Source organism: Phacochoerus africanus, chromosome 4, assembly GCF_016906955.1.
Source record: "Phacochoerus africanus isolate WHEZ1 chromosome 4, ROS_Pafr_v1, whole genome shotgun sequence".
In the NCBI taxonomy this organism is placed as follows: domain Eukaryota; kingdom Metazoa; phylum Chordata; class Mammalia; order Artiodactyla; family Suidae; genus Phacochoerus; species Phacochoerus africanus.
Window position 1 is genome coordinate 88104035 of NC_062547.1, and position 24810 is coordinate 88128844.

Consider the following 24810-nt stretch of genomic DNA (forward strand, 5'->3'; position numbering starts at 1 on the left):
TACTCTTGGTATAAAGAAGCAAAGAAGAATGAGAGTAATACGTAGTTTATTGCAGGTCAGATATGCCTTAATAAAGCTATTTTTTAAACAGCAAATAATTCTGGCTATTAAGGAGCATTAGCTTTCATGAAGAGAACATTTTATTTGCATACTACATATTAACCTTGAGAACATCCTGTAAAATATTTCGTACCATAACCCAAGTAAAATTTCATATGTAAAACAACTAAAGAGGAAAAAAAAGCACATCAACATAATGAACTGGAATTTAATTTTTGATTTTTTTGTCTTTTGGTCTTTTTTTAGGGCCGCACCTGAAGCATATGGAGGTTCCCAGGCTAGGGGTCCAGTCATAGCTGTGGCTGTCAGCCTCCACCAGAGCCACAGCAATGCAGGATCTGAGCGACATCTGCGATGTACACCACAGCTCACGGCAACTCTGGATCCTTAACCCACTGAGTGAGGCCAGGGATCGAACCTGCGTCCTGATAGATGCTAGTTGGGTTCGTTAACTGCTGAGCCATGGCAGGAACTCCTGGAATTTAATTTTTTAAAATTCAGTGTGCAGTCTCATCACTGTTTGAATTTAGACTGGACTTCTGCATTATAAAAGCTTTGGAAGTCTCACCCATATATTACTGAAGATCACCCCTCAGCCCCCAGCCTGCTCACTTCTCTACATGGAAAACAATAGGAATACCAGTAATGCTTGAGGTGGAATTTGAGTATTTAGATTTTTCTTAAAAACAAGCATATTTAATATCCCCTGTGTTCCGGCAATGTTCTGTCCATGCTTCACGGTCCCTTTTGTCAGTGGTATTTTCAGCATCCTTAGGTATCATAGTCTGGAGGTTATATAGCTTGACTCTAAGGGCGATCCTAACAGCAGTTGTTCTCTTTCATTTTCTAAAGTGAGTTCACCCATGGATGAGGTGCTAGCTTCCTTGAAGCGTGGTAGTTTTCATCTGAGAAAAGTTGAACAGCGAACTCTGCCTCCTTTTCCTGATGAAGATGATAGTAATAATATCTTGGCGCAAATAAGGAAGGGGGTAAAATTGAAGAAGGTACAGAAGGAAGTCTTGAGAGAATCCTTCACACTTCTGCCCGACACAGACCCTCTAACACGGAGCATCCATGAAGCTCTTAGAAGAATCAAGGAAGCATCCCCTGAGTCAGAGGATGAAGAGGAGGCTTTGCCTTGCACAGACTGGGAAAACTAACAAGTAAATGATCTTACTTTCTTTAGTAGCATTCAGTAATACAGCTTTCGTATTGGTTGATGAGGTCTGTTATATTTCATTGAATCTGAGGTTCATTATTTATTATAGAGCTCAGTTATAGCATGAATCATAAATTGTAAACTGCAGGTTTTACTTTGTAGTTACTGGAAACGTAACAAAAAAGTACTTTCAAAGATGTTCCTATGTAAATGCGGTGTTTTTTATATTTCTGCTCATTAAAAATTTATTTAGTACAAGCTATATCCCAAGTAAAGAGGATAGCCTTTTATTCTAGTACAGTGACAGTCTTATTGTAGCTTTAGTAAACAGAAAAGACTTTTTCTAACTTAGGAGTTTTGAGTGCAAACTGTTAGGCATAATGGATTTTGATGGTTTGTTAGCTTCCCACAAAGGATTGAAAACATCTGATTATTTAGCTTTCTAAGCCTTAAAAACTAAGAATTATCACTAAACCTTATCATAAGCCATATCATAGGGCATATCATAAGTACTGCATTGTCTAGATAAAGTTGCAGCTAACATAAATATATAAAATTGTGTACATAGCTTATTGAGTATAAAGACGCAAATATGTTAATCATTATGCTCTCTTAATAGAACATGTTTCTGTGGGCTTCATTAAACAGGGGAGTAGGTAAAGGATAATAAACATAGCAAAGTGATTCTCAAATGCACCCCATCTTAAGAATTACCTGAGGAGCTTATTAAAAATTCAGGTTCATGGCCTTGACTCCCAAAGATCCTGACAGAGTAGAACTGATGTATATTGCAGGCATACATCTGGATTTTGCAGACTTACCACGAACAGAACAAAACAAAACCCATAAACTGTGTCATTAGCCTTATAAAATACTGATTAAATGTTGAAAGATACTATTTTGGGATACATCAAAATATTAGTAAAAGCAATTTTATCCTTTTGGGCATGGGTTCTTCAGGAAAATGTTGTGGCTCCATACTTCCAACCCAGCCCCACCCCCCAGCATTTGCACCAATCAGTAGCTTAAGAAAAAAGGTGAAAAAAAATTTTTTTTCTTTTTAGGGCCATACCTGCAGCATATGGAAGCATTATTTGTAGAGGCCTTAATTATCAGTCATGTAGCATTTGGGGATCCCAAAATAATTTCAGACCATTTGTGCTTGTACATATGTACTCTGTGCTTGTAGAGGAGTGTGAGTGACACATGATATATATGAAATGATATCAGTGAGACTTAGGTGTGCTTGACCGGGACTCTTTTCCACATTGGATAATTATAGATGGTCTCCCACTTCACAGTGCTTGCTCCATATTGCCTTGTGCTCTTCAGCGTAAAGCTTCTCAGTAAGCTGCTAAACCCTATGTGCCAAAACTAACATGTTGGCAGCGATTAGGTAATCCCATAACTGGACCTTCGCATAAACACGTTTTCATTTTGTTATAGTACTTGCAGTGGCATAGCCAGGGTATGTGGCCCACAAGCAGAAGCTTAGGCCAGCCCACCCCTGTCTGTCTTCGCCCATCCTACCAAATCCTACCCTACAAATAGACATTTCAACAGCATTTCATATATTCAAGTGGCTGGGATGGTTTTTAGCTTTCGGCTGCTAATTTAGCTTTATATCAGGTGTTAAAAATATGTACACAATGAATACCACTTAGAAAATTGCCTAAAACCTTCTCTTTTTTGTCTCATTGTTTATGGGTAATGTATATAGTATAATATTGCGAGGAACAATGAAATACTGCCAGAAAATGGCACTTTTAAAAAACTAAATGTATCCTACACCAGAAGCAAACCATAAACTAATTGTAATCTCCACTGAATGAGCAGTCATTGATAAAGAGCTATTAATATATCATTGCCTTGAGTGGTCTTAGGAAATCATTTTTAAAGGCTCTGGACTTTTAGAGACTTTTCTACAGGTAGCTATAATTTGTATTTCCTGCTATTAATTGGTTTCTTATAGATTTAAAACCATTAATGTAACTACATACTTATTTTTGAAAAACTAATTTCTTAAAACTTCATGAAATGAAAAGTCCTAGATGAGTTCAGCCTCATCCTCCTCTAAAAACTCACCTCAGATGTAGCCATAGGTAATAGTGTTCTTGAAGGGGATTTCTAAATGTAAGGACATCTTTATAGTTTTATAGACCTATTATTGTTTCTGATTTGTTTCCTGTTGGGTCCCTTTTAAACTTATGAAGCAATTATAATGATGGCATCCAATATAAATATAATGTGAGCCACAGGCTTCTAACATTCACATTAAAAAAGTTAAAAAGTGATAGGTGGAATTGATTTTAGTAATATTTTATTTTACATGGTGTAACCAAGAGTATCTTATCAATATCCAGTTCCACAATGTAGCTTACATTTTTAGAAGTACTAAGTTTTCAAAATCCAGAGTGTGTTTTACACTTACTAGTCATTCCATCTTAATTTGGATGCTGAGTTTTCAGTGGTTAAATTGAATTGTGCTATCATAACAAAGTTGTACTTAATGAAAAAATACTTTATACAAAATTTTAGATTTAAATCAAAGTAAAATCTCTTGACACATTTTTAAGTGCTCAAAGGCACTATGTAGCTGCAGTGTTAGATAATGCAAAAATTAAGTTAGTACTTCATTCATGTGCTTGTTAGCTTTCATCTGACAAGTAGGTCTTTTATGTATATATTCTGTGCTCTGGTCAGTGCATGCATCTCAAACACAACTCTGTTGAGTTTTTAAAAGTCTTGGTAGAAGCATTCATTTAAAGACCAGTACTGACTCTGTTATCTAAATCTCAGTATCATGAAAACTCACTCTCTAGTATATTTTAAAGATGATCATTTGATAGCTCTTATTATACTGGGAGTTTATGAGGCAAAGATTTTAGATTATTCTTCTTAGTATATAGTTTTGACATAAAATGTTAAGAGCAAAAGAAGAAAAGTGAATGTTTTATAAACTTTCTCCCAGCTTTATTGAGAAATAATTGTCATATACCACTGTGTAAGTTTAAGGCATAATGGTTTGATTTAGATATATTGTGAAATGATTACCACCACAGTAGTTTCAGGTCCATCTTAAAAAGAGAAAAGAAAAAAATTATCCTTGTGATAAGAACTCTTTAGGATTTGGTCTCAGCAACTTGCCTGTTATTACATAACAGTGTAACTATGGTAATCATGACATATGACCTCTTCACAGTGATCAGAATCCGTGTCCAAATTATTTTGTTTTCATTTTTATTACTTTAAGAATTTAAACATATCCTTAAAAAAAAAAAGTGTCTCGGGAGTGCTGGCGTGGCGTGGCGTGGCATGGCGCAGGAGTAACGAATCCGGCTAGGAACCACGAGGTTGCGGGTTCGATCCCTGACCTCGCTCAGTGGGATCCGGCGTTGCCATGGACTGTGGTGTAGGTCGCAGACACAGCTTAGATCCCAAGTTGCTGTGGTTCTGGTGGAGGCTGGCAGCCACAGCTCTGATTCGACCCCTAGCCTAGGAACTTCCATATGCCACAGGAGTGGCCCTAGAAAAGGCAAAAAGACAAAAAAAAAAAAAAAAAAAGCTCTGTCCATGGGTCACAAACACACACTTCATGTCTTTGAATCAGCCTGGAAATTTTTCATGAGCTTTTTTTCCAAGCCTAATCTTAATAAGAACCCCCTAGAGGGGTCTTCTGTAGGGATAGCTTTCTTTGTATCTGGCATAGTATCTGACATATAGTAAGTACTTAATAAATATCTGTCTTTATCTTGTCTATTTTTAAGTTTTTAAGAGCATACTCTTGGGAGTTCCCATCATGGCTCAGTGGTTAATCAATCTGACTAGGAACCATGAGGTTGCAGGTTCAATCTGTGGCCTTGCTCAGTGGGTTAAGGATCCGGTGTTGCCGTGAGCTGTGGTGTAGGTCACAGATGCGGCTTGGATCCTGCGTTGCTGTGGCTCTGGTGTAGGCTGGCAGCTGTAGCTCCAATTTGATCCCTAGCCTGGAAGCCTCCATATGCTGAGGTGCAGCCCTAAAAGGACAAGAGACCAAAAAAAAGTGTCTCCTTACATCACTTGTATATTTAAAAGAAAAAAATCATCAGTGTTCAAAGTGGATATTGGAAAAAGGTATGAGGTAACATATGTAATATTAATATACATATACATATTGTCTTTAATAGGCCATTTTTTAATACACTGTACTACTTTGTTTGTAAACAGGTGACTCAAGAGAAAGGAAAAATACCTACAGTTGAACGTCTGCTCTTATTCTTTAGGAAAACAAAATTTAAACATTTGGTTCCACAGTTGGATTCCATTAGACCCAAAGTGCATTGGCTCAGTGGTGTTTTGATAAAGGAAGCGCAATTGGAAAGTTTAGCACTTTTCTGAGTCATTCCAATAGATGGTGGTTAAGATGAGTTTTAGATGTTCAGTGTTCCTGACTGCAGTGAAGAAAAGGCCTTCTGAAGATTGCTGTTTTTAAAACACCTTTCCCACCTGTCCAGCCATTTATATCCTCGTAGTGGCCAGTAAAGCTAGGGGTCGCTATGAATTGGAAGAACACTGGGTTGACAAAGCTACTGTGAGCTGTATCAGGACTGCTTTGAAATCCATCGTTCAGTGCTCTCAATAGTCATCTGCTCAAAATACAGAGTTTCTTCCTTATCAGCTTAAATAAGTATTGTGACACTCTGAAAAAGAAGTTAATTGTGGTAGCTGTAGTACAGGAAGTGGAAGAAATCAGAGGGAAATGCACTGATAATTCCCGCATTATTCATCTTCAAAGGAATTTTCATAAAGATATTCAGCAACATCTGAAAAGATACATAATCATGGAGATACACCTATAAATGTGTTTACCACGATGTGATACATTTAACATGGCATATTTTTAGAAGACCACACACTTAACAGTTTGTAAGGTTTCAGAGTAAAAATTTCCATGCTTTTAAATAGCTCTTCATAATTGTGAATTTCTAATAGTTTGAATTTTATGTGTGGCTTTGTTTATGAGAAGCAATACTTTGTAATTTGATAATATTCAAATTATTTTTAGTCTTTTTGTTTGAACTGTTGCTTGATTACTGTAACTTAACATGACTTTCCTATTGAGAATCAAAAATCAGGATTCAGTAATAGGGATGCAGATCTTAATTGTTTTTAATATGCATCATTTAAAATTTTATTTGTATGCTCCATAGTGAAATATGCAGAAAGTAGACAGGAGGCAGAAACGCCTCTTTGGCTGGCATTTCACTATCTTCACATGCTTTGAGTTGAATTTTGGGAGAGAGCCTTTGTTATTGTCACTAAATTGTTAACCATATGTATGTAGCTCTAGGTGCCGATTTTGCTGTAAGAGAGTCCTGAAGAATTGCATTCATCTGAATGGAGCCGTTACGAATTCTCAAGAGGACTGTTGTGGGTTTGAATGAAGGTAGATATGATGGACCCAGTTTACAGCACTCTGTAGAGTGTAATTCTGTATAAGACAGGCCTTAACCTTTATGGAAATGGAGTTAAGGGCTGAAGTACCAAAAAGGACTTTATTTCTTATGGCGCAATTCTCTGACCTGGAGCCAGAAAGCAAGCAGTCCTAGAATACAAGGCCTCGAGTGTATCAAAACTGGTATTGTGAAGAAAAAAAAAAAAAAATGCTCACACTTTTGTCACCTGAAAATGTTACTTCCTTTAAAATAATTAGAGAAAATTTTCTGGAAACAGGTTATATAAAACAAAATCTGCTTAAATGTTGGTAATGTTTATTGATGACTGTGAGCATTTTCACAATATGTTGGTTTTATTCTAGCATCATTCTCATACCTTGTCTGGGAATATTAGAAATACAGATCTAATATAAAGTTAATCTTTATTCCCTGATTACAGTGGAAGGAGAGGTTGTAGATGTTTTTTTAAAATGTTCAGCAGAGCATTGAAACATGCCTTTTAACCTAAAGAATGACTCATTTGACTTGATTATATATTTGAGAAAATTTTTAAAGCAAATTTGCAAACCTTAAATAATCATGTGTAAGTTTTATGCCATTGCATTTTTGTTCATAACATAGTTTTTGGTTTTCTTTCATTCATTGACATTAGAATACTGGAGGTCTAGTGTCAGTAACAGCAGAAGCACTGAGACTTTAGTGTGTCAAGGGGGAATTGCTACCCACTTAGTGTTACAGCAGGGATTTCATTAAGACAATGCTCATTTATAAAAAGGTCCTATCATCTGTTGTCCTGAGCCATGTTGTAGTAAGTCTCTAGCAAATAATGCAGGGTGTTAAGACCCCTCTGAATCCTTTAGGAGTGCACCCACCGCTGTAAGCACCCCCCCTGCGGCACTCCAGGAAGGTTATCTCACACTTGAAGACAGAGCCTCGTTAGCAGCCGCCTGTGCTCATGTGCTGCTAAACAGCTTTCTCCAACACATCCACTTCCCTTCCTCCAGAGTCATGTTCCTCCTTCCAGAAAATTACATGTAACTATAGGTCGTGAACCTTTAAAGTTCTCACAAATATTAAAATTTCAGATAACTACAGTCTATGTGTCCAGTTAAATCCTCATATTCATGAAAAAGCATTCTGAGAACCCAACGAAAGTTAAATAAGCATGATCTCCTTTTTTCCCCCTGCCCCTCATAAAATGAGTATCTTTGTCCTTAGTATAAAATTTGTACATATTTAGTTGTGATGGTACTTACATATGATCATGTTCCAGCTCCAAACTTGCCTGTGCTATTTATATGGTTTTAAATATTTGATAGTTAAATTTCTCTTCATGTATTATTTCCATATCAAGAATCCACAAACAGCTGCCTGCTATTCAATTTAGAATTTAATTTACCAATCTAGTCTCAACTGCAGTATACTTAAAATAGGGAAACAAGTAGATGATGACTTGGATGTTTGGAGATTAATGTTACAGCTCATTGGAATGTCAATTTTAAATATTTCTTCTAATACAACTAAAATTATGTGTATGTAACCAATATGGCATATATAGAAAAGGTATTCCCAGTGATTTAAAATCCTAATGGTACTGTAGTATAGCAGTATGAGGAAATACCTGGCTAAAGAGGATTTTTTAAAGATGAGAATTGCTGATTTAATAGGTTCATTGAGTTTGAGCAGCATAAAAACAATCACTCCTTAGTTCATTACTGAACCGACATAGTCTGTAAAATGCATTTTTTAAGTGGACTCTTAGACACAGCTATGACAGTTGATCAGGTATAGTATTTCCACAGTAGAAATATGAGACCTTTCTCATTACATGAACCCATAGCAAATTTTCAATTCTGTGTAATGAAGGAAAAAAAAAAACTTGTTTCTACGAAGCTAAACCGTGTAGCAATATTTGCTAACATATGGTTAACATAGGTGTGGCCTCTTTATGTCATAAAATGTATTAAAATTGGCCGTAGCAGACACTAAGAACTAAAACTCAGTGGAACAAAAATGAATGGGCAGCACCCTCTCTGGAATGGGAGCGGTGTGTAATTAATACAATTTAATTTTATGCATTCCCTAAGACTCCATTTTTAAATTGTGTTCATTGCATGCATGTATAAGGATAGTGTTTGCTTTCACTGAATACAAGCTTATTTTTTTAACCTTTAATAATTATGTACTTAACATCAGATACCAACCTGTAAAGTGCTAACGGGACCTTAGAGTTAAGGCTTTATCAGGGAGTTGAAATTTCATATACTTTGCCAGATGATTTATAAAAAGTCGTTTTGAACAGCTGTAAAGCATTTAAAAACCGTGGAAGGTGCATTGTTAATATGCATCCATTTAGTAGTGAAAGCAGAAACGTGAACAAGTCTTACTTAATTCTTGCCCTGAATTTAAATAATAAATGTGCATTTTAAACAGATTATATTTCCCCTTTATTGCTTAGCTTAGGAGCACATTTGTGCTTAGTGTTAGAGGATTGACCACAAGGTGATATCAGATGAAGAGGTAAGAAGACAGTAGAAGCACCTTACTCTCGGAGCGTGTTGCATTCTTTTAGTGCTACTGAACAATTCAGTAGTTATTTCTGAACTTTGCTGCAAAGTGCTATTTGAAGCACATGAAAAAAGAGTCTCTGCTTACTTAATTGATTTGTAAAATGAAGCAATGATTTTTTTATCCTATAAATATAATCTAATTTAAAAGTATTTCCTACAAAATGAGTTTATATTGCTGCCTAAGCTATCATCTATGTAAGCAATGGATTTTTAAAGGCCAGAGGGAGTCTGGATTCTGTGTGTGTGTCTGTTTTAAATGTTTGCCCATTAAATTCTTGCAAAGACATGTTCATTCTAAAATTTTCTGTTTTACCTACAGTAAACGTACAGCTTGGCATTTGAAGACTTTTTTTTTGGTCTTTTTAGGGCTGAACCTGTGACACATGGAGGTTCCCAGGCTAGCGGTCTAATCGAAGCTGTAGCCCCCAGCCTATGCCACAGCCACAGCCATGCGAGATCCAAGCCTCGTCTGCGACCTACACCACAGCTCACAGCAATGCCGGATCCTTAACCCGCTGAGCAAGGCCAGGGATCGAACCAGCAACCTGACGGTTCCTAGTCAGATTCATTCCTGCTGTGCCACGACGGGAACTCCACATTTGAAGACTTTTAATTGAATTCCAATTCATAAATGTCTCTCCCCTTCTCCAGACATACTTATTATGCCACTATAAGGTGCATGTACAGAAAACACCTCTGAGGTTTACATATTAAATATTTTACCAGTGTTATCTCACACTGAATATCAAAAGCAGTCATTTGTTTTGAGGGTTAGAGGAAAGTTTGAGGATTTGAGAGGTCAGGTATGACTAAGAGAGGCTCCAATTGGTGAGTTAAGGAAAGTCTGTGGAAAGTGATGTTTAGATGTATACAAAAGGTATGGGTGTTGGTTATAGAGTTAAATTTTAACAAGAAAGTTTGTTTTTTAAAAAAACTTGCATGTTCTATGGTTTATTAGCAAAGAGTGCAACAAGTTATTCAGGCTTTCCCCAGTACTAATTATATTGGTTTCAAAAATTCTCCACAATCACAAGATGACATTTTCCTTTCATTTATGAACCAAGAGGGGTACGGAGATAGTACAACCCATGCAGTGACTTTTTGACTTCTTCGACTTGGGCAGAATCCCTACTGTTTCATTGAATTTCTTACTGTACTGTATGTCTTACCAAGTGTGAAACCATAATATATAGTTTATGGAAAATAAAAGGTTCCAGATCCTTTTGCATGAATATAAAGCTCATTAGGGCCAATGAAACTGACATGTTTTTTAACCTTTCTGGTAAAATGAAAATTTTAATGGCAAACCAATTCACCATTTACTAGCTTTGTGCAATATTATAATGGTAGAAGCAAAACACTAGCACATTGTGCTTGGCTTTTCAGGATGGCTTAAACACCATCACACTAAAAGGACAGTATGCAAAGTGTATTGTAAATGGCAGCTCTTGCAGATTTACAATATTTAAATATGCTCGGTTATCCTAAAGTATTAAAAGTACAAAGAAAAAAACTAAGCAGGCATTTAGAGCAATACTATGAATTCTTCAATAATTGTTTTGACGGTTGCCTTTTGCTCTTTAGTGCAACTTTTCTGCATTGTAATTATTGTATTGCTTTGTATTTCATGTTTTTTACACCCATGACTTCAGAGTTAAGTACTTGTACACCAAGTATTGCAATCACCTTTCTCTTCTTGTACATGCAATGTAACAACATACAGTTTTGGTGCTTAACAATATTCCTTTTTTTCTTTAATAAAAGATATTTATTGAGTTAAGCTCATTTTGTTTATTGAAAATAGCATTGGTGGTATATAATGTCACTTCATTTCTAGTGAGAAGGAGCATAGCAAGTTGTGCATCTTAAAATGACGAACAGGATTGAGAAGACTTTCCTGTCCTTCTGCCTCTTCCTGACTACTCTTTGTAAAAAAATGATTTTAACATGTTGACTTCCAAAATTGGGAGGTTTTTTCTTAAGTGCTTTTCATGTTAGTAGTCAATTTGTGATCCTCTAAATAGGGGGAGATGATTATATTTAAATATAGGACTAGCTTAGTGTTCCTTAGTGGCTCAGCAGGTTCCATCCCTGGCCCTGGGAACTTAGGCATATGCATGCCACAGGGACAGCCAAAAAAGACTAGCTTTACTAGAGCCTAGCAGATTCCCTTACCCTATGCCCTACTTACTTCCAGTCATGTTTCAAAGTGACAGACGCTGGGCTGCTCTCGTACTCAGCCTCAGTAACTGAATCTATACTCATGTGTGTCCAGAGCTAGAAAATTCCCTGTGACTGCAGCCAGTTCCAGTCATTTCAACCCTGAGTAAATGTCTAGTCTATCTTCTTGGTCATCTAGAGCCCTTTTATATTGAAATAATACTTTAAAAGTCCTTTTATCAAGTCATTGCAAGTCTGTGAGTATGATAATGGTTTTTAAGGAAAAGCCCTAAGCAATTAAACCTACTGGTCCATTCTGTCAGAATAGTTTCCTACCAAGAACAATTAAAAAGTGACTTATCCTCCAGGGCACTGAACTCCCTCCACCAGCAGAAGTTTTGTTTACTCAAAGATGATAGGGTGGCAGACTACACAGGACCCTTAGAGTTGTGTGTAACCATTTTCCAAGGGAAAGAAAACCCAGTCTAGCAGGGGTCAATCATACATAGTTACTCCTAAAACTCAAGAAAGATTTAAAGAAGCTCTATTCTGAATTACTTTATCTTGCAGATATGCCATAGTGTATAAATATACATATTAAGCTAGAACAATAAATGAATAATACTGTCTTGGGAAAATAGAAACATGAAGGAAAGAAAGTAGCCAGCATGGCATTTTGTGATATAATCTTACTTACATTATACAAAACACACTGTGCGTCTGTGGTGGAGGTAGTCCACTTGGCAAAAATAACCTGTAAAGGTTTTAGGCCAAACTGAACTCTTTCATGCTTAAAGGCCCAAGCCTCTAGGATCTTCTTTGAGTAAATAAATGTTCAGGTGTTCCAGTTGCTGCACCACAGCGCACAGCAAGGCCAGGGATCGAACCCACATCCTCGTGGATGCTAGTTGGATTTGTTTCTGCTGCACCACAATAGAACTTCCCGTTTTTTAGAGATAGGGACTTTACAGAACAGGTTAAAATAAGGTCATTAGGGTGGGCCCTATTCCAATGCCACTAGCATGTTTATGAAGTGGGGCAGTTTGGATATAGACACCAACAGAGGGACGATGGTGTGGAGAGACATGAGGAAAAGATGGTCACCCTGTGACCCAATCGAAATATGTGTCCTTGAATCAGAAGACACGGGCAAAAATGCTTATGAGCAGCATTCTTACAACAGTGAACAACCAATAACTAAGCCAAGGGTCCATCAACTGATGCATGGACGAATTGTGGTATATTCCTAGAATGTGGAGTACAATACAAGTGAATACAGCTACACAAAACAGTTTGGACAAATGTCACAAAGTTGAGCAAAAAGCAAAAATACCTAATTGATTGCACTCAAAAGCTCTTAAAACAGGCAAAACTGAATTACAGGATATTATTTAGGTGGTAAAACTAAAAGAAAAATGATTGGCTCAAGAAGTCATGATAATGGTCACGTCTTGGGGAGAGGAGAGCTTCGTGACTAGGAAGACGCATAAGAGAGCTTCTTAGTTTTTGACCAGGGCGGTGGTGAGATGGGGGCTCGCTTCATAATAATTCGATAAGCTGTACATTTGTTTTTCTGAATAAGTATTACATTTCCGATAAAAAGATTTTCCTATAAAAAATCTAATGTAAAGTTCTTTTATTAGAATTCTAGAAATTGCTTTTAGAATTGAGTGGCTAAAACCTTTTTTCTCTGTAAAATAATTTACATGCTTGTGCTACAAAACAATGAGAACCATATAATCTAGCATTTCACTTTTTTCCATTAGTTGGCAGAAAATCGGAGCCAAATTTAGTGCTGCAGTGGAAAAACCAACTCATCTCAGACTTCTGGTCTACACAGCTTCTTTTAATTGGCTGTGTGTACTTTTTAAACTCTCTGTCTCTAGGTGTTTTAGTATTTTAGGTTTCCTCTGGGGAAGTAGATGGGATAAATCTTTAGAAATTTTCTCATGAAATGTAAAGATTGTTGCAACAGGTAGGATACCAAAATCCTCCACAAAGAACTTCAGAAATTGGAGTAATCTAGAAGCAAGGATATCTGAGTAGAATAAGATGCTCCAGATCATCTGAAAAGGCAGCAATAACCATACACATTTCCTCCTCCAGTAGAACACAATTTCACTCACACGGGACAGAAAATGAATATTAGGCCACATTTTAAATTCACAACCAAAAAAACCTTACCTTCGTGTTCACTCTTTGTAGAAAGAACTGGGTGCAGCTGAAAAAAGAGTTTCTATTTTCTGACTTTCTGTGGGAGTTTAGTCCTAAAGAACCAAAATAAAATCCCAAATTATAAAGAATGCCAACATCCAGTGAAATATGATGGCTTGAAACATGCATTTATGGATACTCCCTACTAAAGCCTTAACGTGACAGTAAAGGAATAAAGAACAAAAGGGGAGAAAATTATAAACAAGAAACGTCAGTGAAAGATGCCTGGGAGGTAAAGGGCTTAAGCGCGTAGGGGATGCTGACCTGAGAGGGCAGGGAGGCGTTGAGGAGTGCCGGGTCCTGCGGTTGCAGTGTACGCGGGGCAAAGGGGAGGGCTGCCAAGTCTCAGAGGGGAGCAAGGGCCCCTTGTCCCCAGGCCTGCCTTTCCCGCAGCAAGAGTCCCCAGTGTCATTGGCTGAGTAAAGTGAGCCAGAGAAGATCTGGTCTCAGAGGGGTTCTGGGGGAGGGCAGAGCTAATGCAGGGCACTTTGCGGGATCGCCGTTCAGTCCACCTTTGGAACCATGAGGCCCCTGGCCGCCTTCTCCCACCCCGCTCTGAGACGCCCTCAGCCTGGCATCCATAACCCTTCCTTCCCCGCCTCCACCAAGCCCACCCTGCCCAGAGGATTCTGGAAGATCCCTTTCTGGAGAAACTAAATCGCCCCAGAGAAAAGACTTATTATATGGTGGTATTTGAGGCGGGATGGAGGTTTATCAGCTGGCAAAGCTGGCCTCGCACCCGAACAACCTCCCCCAAAGCTGTCAGTCAACCAGCTCCACCCTCCTCGGCCCCTTGAGCTCCCAAGCTCTCCGTGTAGAATATGAACAGAATGATCACCTCTTCAGAAAGTCTCCACACAATGGACAGAAATCAAAACAAGGTAACTCAGAAAACAATTCAGGAAGGAGGAGAAAATAATTTAAAATAATTTTGTCAGAAATATAAGGCAGAGTTCCCGGTGTGGCTCAGCTGTAACAAACCTAGCTAGTATCCACGAGGATGTGGGCTCCATCCTGGCCTCGCTCAGTGGATTAAGGATGTAGTGTTGCTGTGAGCTGTGGTGTAGGTCGCAGATGCAGCTCGGATCCTGCATTGTTGTGGCTGTGGCGTAGGCTGGTACAGCCCTAAAAAGTTTAAAAAAGGGTTGGGGGGGAGGAGAGAGTAAGGCAAAATACTGCATCCAGGAAACAAAAATGTGTTGCAATAAAAATGAATAATCTAAGAACAAGGGATGACACTGAGAAAAACTACAATAGCTGACATTATAAATGCAACACAAGGCTTAAAAGAGAGGCAAGGAATTCTTAGAGATGAATAAAGAGCTAAGGAAATAGAACAGATAGAGGATTAATTCAGCTAATCTAATATCTGATGAATGCCAGCAAGAAAAAAGAAGTGGAGAAGAGAAAATCATTAAAGAAACCATACAAGAAACATACTGTTTGCCACAGTTTGAGTTGGTTTTTCTTTCCTGTGAAGTAGAAGGACTGCCAGAAGGTCCCCCAAGGAGCAAGCAGCGAGACAAGGACTCAGAAACGCTCCCAGAGGGGATGAGGTGGAGGTTACTGGTGACTCTGGAGAGAGCACTTTCAGGAAAAAAAAAGACTACACTTATAATTAATAAATCAGTAGACAATGGGGGAGAAAATTAATTATCCAGTTCAGGTGCCCCCCAACACCTCTGGCCTCAATGATGTTCGGAATGATTTAAATTCAAAGGATTAGGAGTTCCCGTTGTGGCTCAGTGGTAACAAATTTGACTAGGAACCATGAGGTTGAGGGTTCGATCCCTGGCCTTGCTCAGTGGGTTAAGGATCCGGCGTTGCCGTGAGCTGTGGTGTAGGTCACAGATGTGGCTCAGATCCTGCAGTGCTGTGGCTGTGGTGCAGGCTGGCAGCTGTAGCTCTCTGATTCAACCCCCAGCCTGAAAACCTCATATGCCACGGGTGTGGCCCTAGAAAAGACAATTAATTATTTAAATTAATTCAAAGGATTAGAGGAGGTGGGGAGCATATGTTTGTTTGTTTCAAGGACCCATATCAGTTCTCCATGATATAATCTATTCTGGTCATGAGGGGACTTTCTAGGGAAAGTTTCAGTTCCCTGTTTTCAGTGATTTCTTAGGCCACTACTCTACTGATCTGATTAGCCCGCATGTAGGGTCAGTACTTTTCTTACCCACTTACTCAACAAGTAATTTAACCACTCGGCAGAACACCCTGCACACAGACCATATGCCCTCATAGACGCCCAGATGCTGCAGCCGCAGCACAGCCTGGCCCTCGGGACAGGACAAAGTGGCCCAGAAAACCTTGTGGGGGCAGGCTGGGCCCCACCACTGCCCACACCTCCTGGGAGTGCTGTCACTTGGTGGGCAGGGAGCCCCCCTCCCAAAAGTAGGGACGGCTGATGTTGCTACTGTAACGCAGGTGACAGTCTGAAGTCTCCCTCAAGTTACTGTCTTAGTCATTCTCCCAGACTCTACAAGTGATCTTCTGGGGCATCTGTGAAGAACAAAACACGTTATGAGCACAGACGTCAACCCAAAGAGCCAAGGTCACTGCGAAGTTACACAACTGTCATCTTCATCCACCGGACCCAGCACCAGCATGGCAGGCACAATCCAGAAAATCCTGGGAAGGAGCATCACGACCCCCGAGGGGACATCTCGGACCTGTGAAACACCACTCCTGCCCAGGCACCCAGGGGCCAGGTGCAAGTGGAGGAGGCTGGGGACACTGCTGATTCCTGAGCCTGCCATCCGTTTGGAAATGAAAGCCATGTTAGACTGTTCATGAGGCTTCCAGAAAAGCCTGATTTACTCCCTGGCAGGGGCTGCTTCACTGCAAGAATCTGATTCAACTTCAGTCAAGAATCCACTGTGATGAATGTTCTCTCTGTATAAAATATCTGCGACTTCAGGAACCATCATGGGAAAAATATATGAAGAGTCGAAGGAGCGGTAATGACGAAGAAGCATTTCCTAGTCACAAAGAATGAATGCTTCTACCCAAGAAGTCATTTTATTCTATTTTTGCAAATGCAAATAAGAATAGGACATGGTCATTTCCACCATGGAACAGGCTTTTGTAATTGCTGCCAAGTTCTGCAATAATCATAAATGCCTTGCATTCATTCCCATGCTGAGGTTTGACGCTTACGTCTCTTCAAGCCAGGACTGAAAATTTGCTGCTTTTCTCTCAGCTAGAATCCAACCATTTTATAGCTTTCACTGGGGAGGGGGAAGGCAGCAGGCAAATGAAGCTTGGATTTAGGGTCTGAGTAGAGATACTGGGCTGCACTTTTTCAACAAGGGATGAGCGAGGGTAACACAGCAGAGAGGCTCCCAGGGAGCAGCGATTTTTAGTCCCACTTGGGCTGCATCATCTAGGGTGGGTCACTTACCTCCTCTGCGCCTCAGCTTCCTCCTTTGGGAAGCTGGACAGGAAAACCTCTGAGGGTCCTTCCAAATCTTACGTCCTGTGATAAGTGGGGCCACTAAAATCGGTGGCTCCATGTGGCCTACAGAGGAAGAATGTGCCCTACAGCTTTCTCGTTTCTGAACAGATTTTCAAAAAGTAGCATAGGACTTCCCGTCATGGCGCAGCGGAAACAAATCTGACTGGGAACCATGAGGTTGTGGGTTCAATCCCTGGCCTCGGAGTGGGTTAAGGATCCAGCGTTGCCGTGAGCTGTGGTATAGGTCGCAGATGTGGCTCGGATCTGGCATTGCTGTGGCTGTGGCCGTGGTGTAGGCCGGTAGCAATAGCTCTGATGGGACTCCTAGCCTGGGAACCTCCATATACTTTGGGTGCGGCCCTAAAAGGCCAAAAAAAAGTAGAGTGGAATCTACTGCTGAGCAGATACCTTCCACCTTCAGACAGAGTGAAGGAAGAAATCAGTAGCAGGGAGCCTGACCTGCTGAGAAGTCAGGAAGCTGCCGCCACCACATATACGTCTGTTTGGAGCCGCCTGGCTCTCAGGACCCCGGCACCTTGCTTAGTCCCCACGGTGGAACACAGTTCTGGCATTTACCTGAAACTAGAAGATAAACTCTTTTCCTACAAATCCACATCTATTGCCCAGAAACTAAGGGGCTTTCCAGCATGTTGAAGAACACTTTCATTTTATCAGCCCTTTTTTGGATATCATGGCCCCACAAAACTTACCTGCTGCCCATTATGTCTTTTCCTCAAGCCTGAGATGTGAGAGTCAAAAGCTTCCCAAAAACAGATTGCCGAGTAACTTTGAGAATCAATTTACGTAAGTTGGGAGTTCCCATCGTGGCGCGTCGGAAACAAATCCGACTAAGAACCATGAGGTTGTGGTTTCTATCCCTGGCTTCACTCAGTGGGTTAAGGATCCAGTGCTGCCATGAGCTGTGGTGTAGGTCGCAGATGCGGCTTGGATCCTGCATTGCCGTGGCTGAGGTATAGGCCAGCAGCTATAGCTCCAATTGGACCCCTAGCCTGGGAACCTCCATGTGCCACAGGAGCAGCCCTAAAGAGCAAAAAAAAAAAAAAAAAATTTATGTAAGTTGTATTCATTTAACGTGCACCATTTGACAAGTGTTGACAGTTGCGTCGACCTGTGAAATTACCATCACAATCAGGATACAGAACATTCCCCTCCACCAAGAGATCCCTTGTACCCTTCTGCAGTGCACAAGCCACCACTGCCCTGCCTTGTGTCACTGTCATGGATGAGTGTGCATTCTCCAGAATTTTATGTAATCAGAACATACAGTATGTGGTCTGGTGTCTGGCTCTTTCCATTCAGCATAGCGAGATTCATTTATGTTATTTCATGTATCAGTTTGTTCCTATTAATTGCTCAATGGTAATCCGCTGTATGGATGTATGACCTGTTGTTTATTCATTCATATGTTAATGGGTGTTGGGTTAGTTCCAGTTCGGGGTGAGGGTGAATAAAGCTTCATGTACAAGTCTTTGTACGGACCTGTTTTATTTCTCTTGAGTAAGTAGCTAGAGCAGAATGGCTGGATCATATGGTAGGTGAATGTTTAAAGAAAGGTCTCAAAAAGTTGAGACAGTAAATGACTGGCTGTCCTACCTTCACCATCAGATGATAGAAATCTCAGAGCTCCTTGGAGTTCCCGTCGTAGCTCAGTGGTTAACAAATCCGACTAGGAACCATGAGGTTGCGGGTTCCATCCCTGGCCTTGATCGGTGGTTAGGGTTCTGGCGTTGCCATGAGCTGTTGTGTAGGCTGCAGACACGGCTCGGATCCCTCTTTGCTGTGGCTCTGGTGTAGGCAAGTGGCTACAGCTCCAATTCGACCCCTAGCCTGGGAACCTCCATATGCTGCAGGTGTGGCCCAAGAAATGGAAAAAAAAAAAACAAACAAAAAACCCCTGAAAGCTTAGAGCTTCTTTAAAGGCAGTGATTCTTAACCCAGTCCTTCTTGTAAAGTATGGAATGTTCTAGAAAGGGAGGAAGAGGTTGGAGGACGTTAAAGACTATTTCCCTCATTTGCTGAACAGGAAACTCGGGCCTGGGGAGATAAGAGATCTGTCAAAAGCAGAATTGCAGGGCATGTTAAAGAGGTGGGCAGGTCCTGCATGTGTGAAGAACACAGAGAGGCAAATCCAAGTGCGTGGAATTGTTCATGGCAGGAAATGTCAGGAAGAAGTGCACAGTGTTAGGACCTGGCTTCTAGTGTCACAGCTGCAAATGATCCACTCATCCTTTGTATTGGAACACTCATCTTCTGTACCTAGAACCTGGTGGGAAAGCAATAATGTTTAGCATGAGCTACTGTCCAAGCCCCAGAAGCCCCTGGAACTTAACACACATGCAGGGATGGCCACTGCCCCCAGGCCAGCACTGCCAACTTAAAGGGCTGGGCCGCCGAGGTGGAGCAAAGCAACACCTCCGTGGGCACAATTTCACACCTTTTGCACAACCAAGAATAATGAATGTTGCTTGAATTCATTTAAGAAAATAGTATGGAAATATTTTTTTTCCCCTTTTCATTGTTGTTTACAAGCAACATGGAACAAAACCATTAACTGACCACATCTCTTTTTTCATCCAAAACATAGGGCTAACAAAATTCCTGTTTTTTTCTTTTCTTTTTTTTTAGGGCCACACCTGCGGCATAGGGGAGTTCCCAGGTTAGGTGTTGAATCAGAACTGCAGCTGCCGGCCTACACCACAGCCACAGCACCACCAGTTCTGAGCCTCGTCTGCAACCTACATATGCCGCAGCTCACGGCAACGCTGGATCCTTAACCCACTGAGCAAGGCCAAGGATCGAATCCTCGTGCTCATGGATACTAGTCTAGTTCATTACTGCTGAGCCACAATAGGAACTCTCTAAAATTTCTTATTTTAGATGCAATGCCACTGGAAGCATGACATTTTAAGTACCGCCATCAGGGAGACCAGAAATTGCATATTTAATAAAAAAAAAAATGTCATTTGTAAGTACTTGACCATAACCCAACAATAAATAAAAGTACTTTCATTCTTCTCACAAAAAAAACTTAGAGAATTTGTGATATGGAAAGAATATATTGGTTGAGTCTTTTTGGTATGACTTTTTCTGGACACACAAAATGAAAAGAATTGGAATGAAATTCAAAAATTCTTTGACCTAAATAATAAAGAGGCAGAAATAACAGCTTATCGAAAAGTGTTATCTGGAGTTCCCGACATGGCGCAGTGGAAAAAAATCCAACTAGGAATGATGAGGTTGCGGGTTCGATCCCTGGCCTCACTCAGTGGCTTAAGGATCCAGCATTGCCGTGAGCTGTGATGTAGGTTGCAGAAGCCGCTCGGATCTGGCGTTGCTGTGCTTGCATTGCAGGCCAGCAGATAAAGCTCCAATTGGACCCCGAGCCTGGGAACCTTCATATGATGCTGGTGTGGACTGCAAAAAGAACAAAAGACAAAAAAAGAAGAAGAAGGAAGAGAGAGCGAACGAAAGAAAGAGGAAAAAAAAAGTGTTATCTTAGGAATTTGTCAGTTTTCTCAAAGGGAGCCTTGGCTCTGCCAAGAAAACAAAAGCCCCCATCATCACACAGTTGGTTTCACAGCGTAAAGACTAAGGTGACTCTCAAAGCATTTCTGAGGTGTTCATGCTGCTCCATGTTGCATGTTTTAAGGAACCCTACATATTCTGGCTCTGAAGGTCCACCACCAGCTCCCCATCGGCAACCCAGACTGTCTCAGTGTTTAGACGAGGTGGAACCACAATCTTCATTTTGAAATCTGTGCATCCCAGCAAGGCTGAGTGGCAGCTCTCTGCTGGAGGACATGTCTGGGGACAGGCTAAGAAGGTCTCTAGGGGGGTGTGTCATCATCTTGGGTACCAGTGCCCCCTCCTTCTTTGATCCCCACTCCAACCAACCCTATGACACCTTCCAGAAGGCTCAGGAGTACCAAGAGCTTTCAGCATCCCCGCCAGCGTTTTCAGCTTCCAGAAACCCAGGGTCTGGTTTTCCAAGAACCTGTCCGGGAGGGTCCTCTGAGTCCATGGGAATTAATCTATCCTGGCACAAGCGGAAAGCTGTATTTCAGGCACTGCCTGCTAATTTCTTGCCTGTATTTCCCCCATTATGTGCGAAGTAGGCATCTCAGGAGTCAGGCATTAGATGGGAGGAGTGAGGACTGTGTGGACTCTTAGCTCTGTTTTTCACATCAAAGTGAAAAACACAGTCTTGGGATCAGATAATAGAGCAGGCAACGGAAAGGACTGAGTGAGTCCTGGTCAGCAATTCAGGCATCTGCCCTAGAGACTTGACCAATGGCCACCAGGCTCCAGTCTTGTTACAGCCCCTTATGTGAGCAGTCAGCTACAATTTCTGAATTATCTTTCTGCCTCTTTTTCTCTCATTGCTGAGGTTGGAAAAGAAACATATGCCTCTTAGAGAAAAATAGGATACCCAACTAGTATCCATGAGGATGCGGGTTCGAGCCCTGGCCTCACTCATTGGGTTAAGGATCCTGTGCTGCTGTGGCTATAGTGTAGGCTGGCAGCTACAGCTCGGATTCTACCCCAGCTGGGAATTTCTATATGCCCCAGGTGCGGCCCTAAAGGGATAAATAAATAAGTAAATAAATATAAAAGTACTTACTCTTCCCCTGAACTTATTGTTCTTTCAAACCGAATGCAATCAACTAGAATTATAGGTTTGAGACATCTTGGGTTGATGATCAAATCATCAGCCCAAAGGTGAGTTTGGATCTTTTTTCTCTTTGTTGGGACCCAAGTTGGTATTTAGCAGGCCCCAGGCTACATTAAGAACTGGGATGAGCCTTATTCAAAGGGATTTTTCATCCAACTTTGAGTTCAGGTGGCTCAGGGCCATCGCAGTTGAAAGAATTCAATGGTGACGGGTGACTGCGTTTAACCTGGTATTTGTGGCTTAATGATTCACTGGGTAGCAGTTGAGAATTGCATGGCAGGTTCTGCACCCTCCGAAGGAGGCTGTGTCCTGCCCAGGAGCCGATCTTTGGCAGGACTCGGGTTGGAGGGGAATTTTGGTCTTGATTCTTTGAAACTATCTTTCAATAGTTGAGTCATCCTGTTGGAGGAAAGCTCTGTATCTCCCTCACCCGAGATGGTGAGGGCAGATCCCGGTACCTAAAAAAGATGAGTCCAAAAGATGTCACAAATGAAAGCACACCCAAAGTTATGAAACCAGCGGAGTACAGGGGAAGGTATGCTGTTATTTTTTGGTGGCGTTCTTGCTCATGAGAGCTCAAAAGTCAATAAGAAACTTACTATCAGCTCTGAATGGGATATGGAGAAGAAAAAAGCTTATGTTAATAAGATTAGTGGCCCTTCTAACCAACATGGCTGTGATGGATCAGTAGAGCTAATGACACTTCATTAGGATTACCTTGCTTCTTTTTTTTTTTTTTTTTGTCTTTTGTTGTTGTTGTTATTGTTGTTGTTGTTGTTGTTGCTATTTCTTGGGCCGCTCCCGTGGCATATGGAGGTTCCCAGGCTAGGGGTTGAATCGGAGCTGTAGCCACCGGCCTACGCCAGAGCCACAGCAACGCGGGATCCGAGCCGCGTCTGCAACCTACACCACAGCTCACGGCAACGCCGGATCGTCAACCCACTGAGCAAGGGCAGGACCGAACCCGCAACCTCATGGTTCCTAGTTGGATTTGTTAACCACTGCGCCACAATGGGAACTCCTACCTTGCTTCTTTAAATGCTCTGTATCATCAAGAAATCAAGAAATCACATGCTTAAGTTGTGCTACTGCTGATACATGGGTTGACTATGGAGGAAAACATAATTCTCTACATTATTTATCAGAATGAATTTTGCAACTAAGTAAGACAGCAGTTACTAACCATAGGGACCAATGGTCAGCCTTAGAGATACGGGTTTAAAAAAAACCTGCAAAAACAGGATGACACATGGAGTTCCGGTCATGGTGCAGTGGTTAACGAATCCGACTAGGAACCATGAGGTTGTGGGTTCGATCCCTGGCCTTGCTCAGTGGGTTAAGGATCTGGCATTGCCGCGAGCTGTGGTGTAGGTTGCAGATGCAGCTCGGATCCTGTGTTGCTGTGGCTTGTGGTGTAGGCCGGCAGCTACAGCTCCGATTGGACCCCCTAGCCTGGGAACCTCCACATGCCACGGGAGTGGCCCAAGAAATGGCAAAAAGACAAAAAAAAAAAAAGGATGACACATCCATTATTTAATTTATTTTTTTTAGTAGCTATTCCTTTTTTTTTTCTTTTTCAGCTGCACCCATGCCATATGGAAATTCCCAGACCAGGGACTCAATCTGAGCTGTAGCTACAATGTACACTGCAGCTGCAGCAATGCTAGAGCCTTAACCCACTGTGTTGGCCAGGAATGGAACTGGCACCTCCACAGAGACAGGCGGGCTCATTAACCCACTGCACCACAGCGTGAACTCCTAGTAGCTATTCTAATTCTTGCCAAATTCAAAAAAAGATCTGAAGTAGCTTATTATAAAAATATAAGTACTATCTGATCAGTATAACAAAACCAAACTACTCATCATGAAACTAGGAACAGGAACAAATAAATAAGAGCCGAAAGGAAGCAAAAAACTAGAATTCCAAGAACTTATACCTAAGGAACCCTACAGTAATTAAACCCAAAATCTGGTCTCGAGCTTCTTCTAAGGGAATGGTGGATTTATGTAGCTGTCAATGCCTAGAAATAAGAAGCATAGGCCAAAAGCACAAATTCGTTTAGTCTAACCTCTAAGAATAATTTGTGATGGAGTTCTTCTCTTAAAAGGGAAACTGGGTAAGACAGTGAAAAAAAAAAAAAAAATCCTGACAGCTCCTTGACATAATATGCAGAACTGTTCCCTGTGTACATGAATTACGATTTACCTTGCAGAAACACTATGGATATAAGCGAGGCTTCACTGTTTTAACACAAATTAGGCCCTGGTGGTCAGAATCCCAGCATCCTCAGGCAAACAGAATGTGGCCTCAAGTTTGGACGTGAGGAAGGTAATTTCCTGGATAATAAGAAGAGATGTCACAGAGAATTTTAGTTTGTAACCATGAACCATCCTGCGGCTGGATCCTATTGATTTAGTGTAAAATTAAATGACAGTTATCAATTTGATTATCTGGTGTCACCAGCAGGTTTTCCCCCAGTTTATTCTAGACCCTTCTTCACAGGCTGTTTTCTTTTTCTTTCTTTCTTTTTTTGGCTACGCCCACAGCATAGAAAATTTCCCAGGCCTGGGATTGAACCTGAGCCACAGCAGTGACACCACCAGATCCTTAACTCAATGAGCCACCAGGGAACTCCCATAGGCTCATTTCTAATTCGATTTTCTTTGCACAGCCTTTTACATGTCATGGCTTTCCAGAGCTCTGGTCCTGTCCTCATCACCCTCTGTGCATGGCTTCACCAACAGCTTGTTTTCTGGTAACTTCCAAAATTCATTTCTCTAACCTCTATTTCTCTCTCAAGAAGACGTCTAAAGAAGTACCTCAAACTCACCACATCTAAAGAGAATTTACATTTCTTCAAACAAAATCTGGAAACCTCCAAGTCCTCCAAAGCGTCAATGGGTCCTGCCGCATCTGCTGCTGTGCCACATGTTCCCAGACTACAACCAGAGCATGCAAGGAATATAATTTTGTTCTAAAATACATTCTGCAGAGCAGCAGGAACACTGCTTTTGTCACAATAAACTCAGCCAAGCAGAGTTCCCTTGTTCCACCTCCT

At 41.0% G+C, this 24810-nt stretch overlaps 1 protein-coding gene and 1 long non-coding RNA gene across 3 annotated transcripts in view; one reads left to right on the forward strand and one right to left on the reverse strand.

Annotated features, from left to right (window-relative positions):
* JMY (junction mediating and regulatory protein, p53 cofactor) overlaps window positions 1-9637 on the forward strand; it is a 73799-nt gene extending 64162 nt beyond the window's left edge. The window contains exons 10-11 of one of the 2 annotated variants that reach the window (XM_047778174.1): window positions 913-1223; window positions 5426-9637. In XM_047778174.1, coding sequence (XP_047634130.1) covers window positions 913-1220 — 308 coding nt within the window. In that variant the 3' untranslated portion in view covers window positions 1221-1223; window positions 5426-9637. The remainder of the gene's footprint in view (window positions 1-912; window positions 1224-5425) is intronic. The other variant, XM_047778175.1, reaches the window with a different exon arrangement.
* On the reverse strand, window positions 505-14605 carry LOC125126122 (uncharacterized). The gene is made up of 3 exons (XR_007134507.1): window positions 14580-14605; window positions 13569-13651; window positions 505-535 (listed from the first exon to the last, which is right to left on the reverse strand). It is a non-coding gene; the product is annotated as an uncharacterized LOC125126122 (long non-coding RNA).
* Between the last annotated feature and the right edge of the window lie 10205 nt (window positions 14606-24810).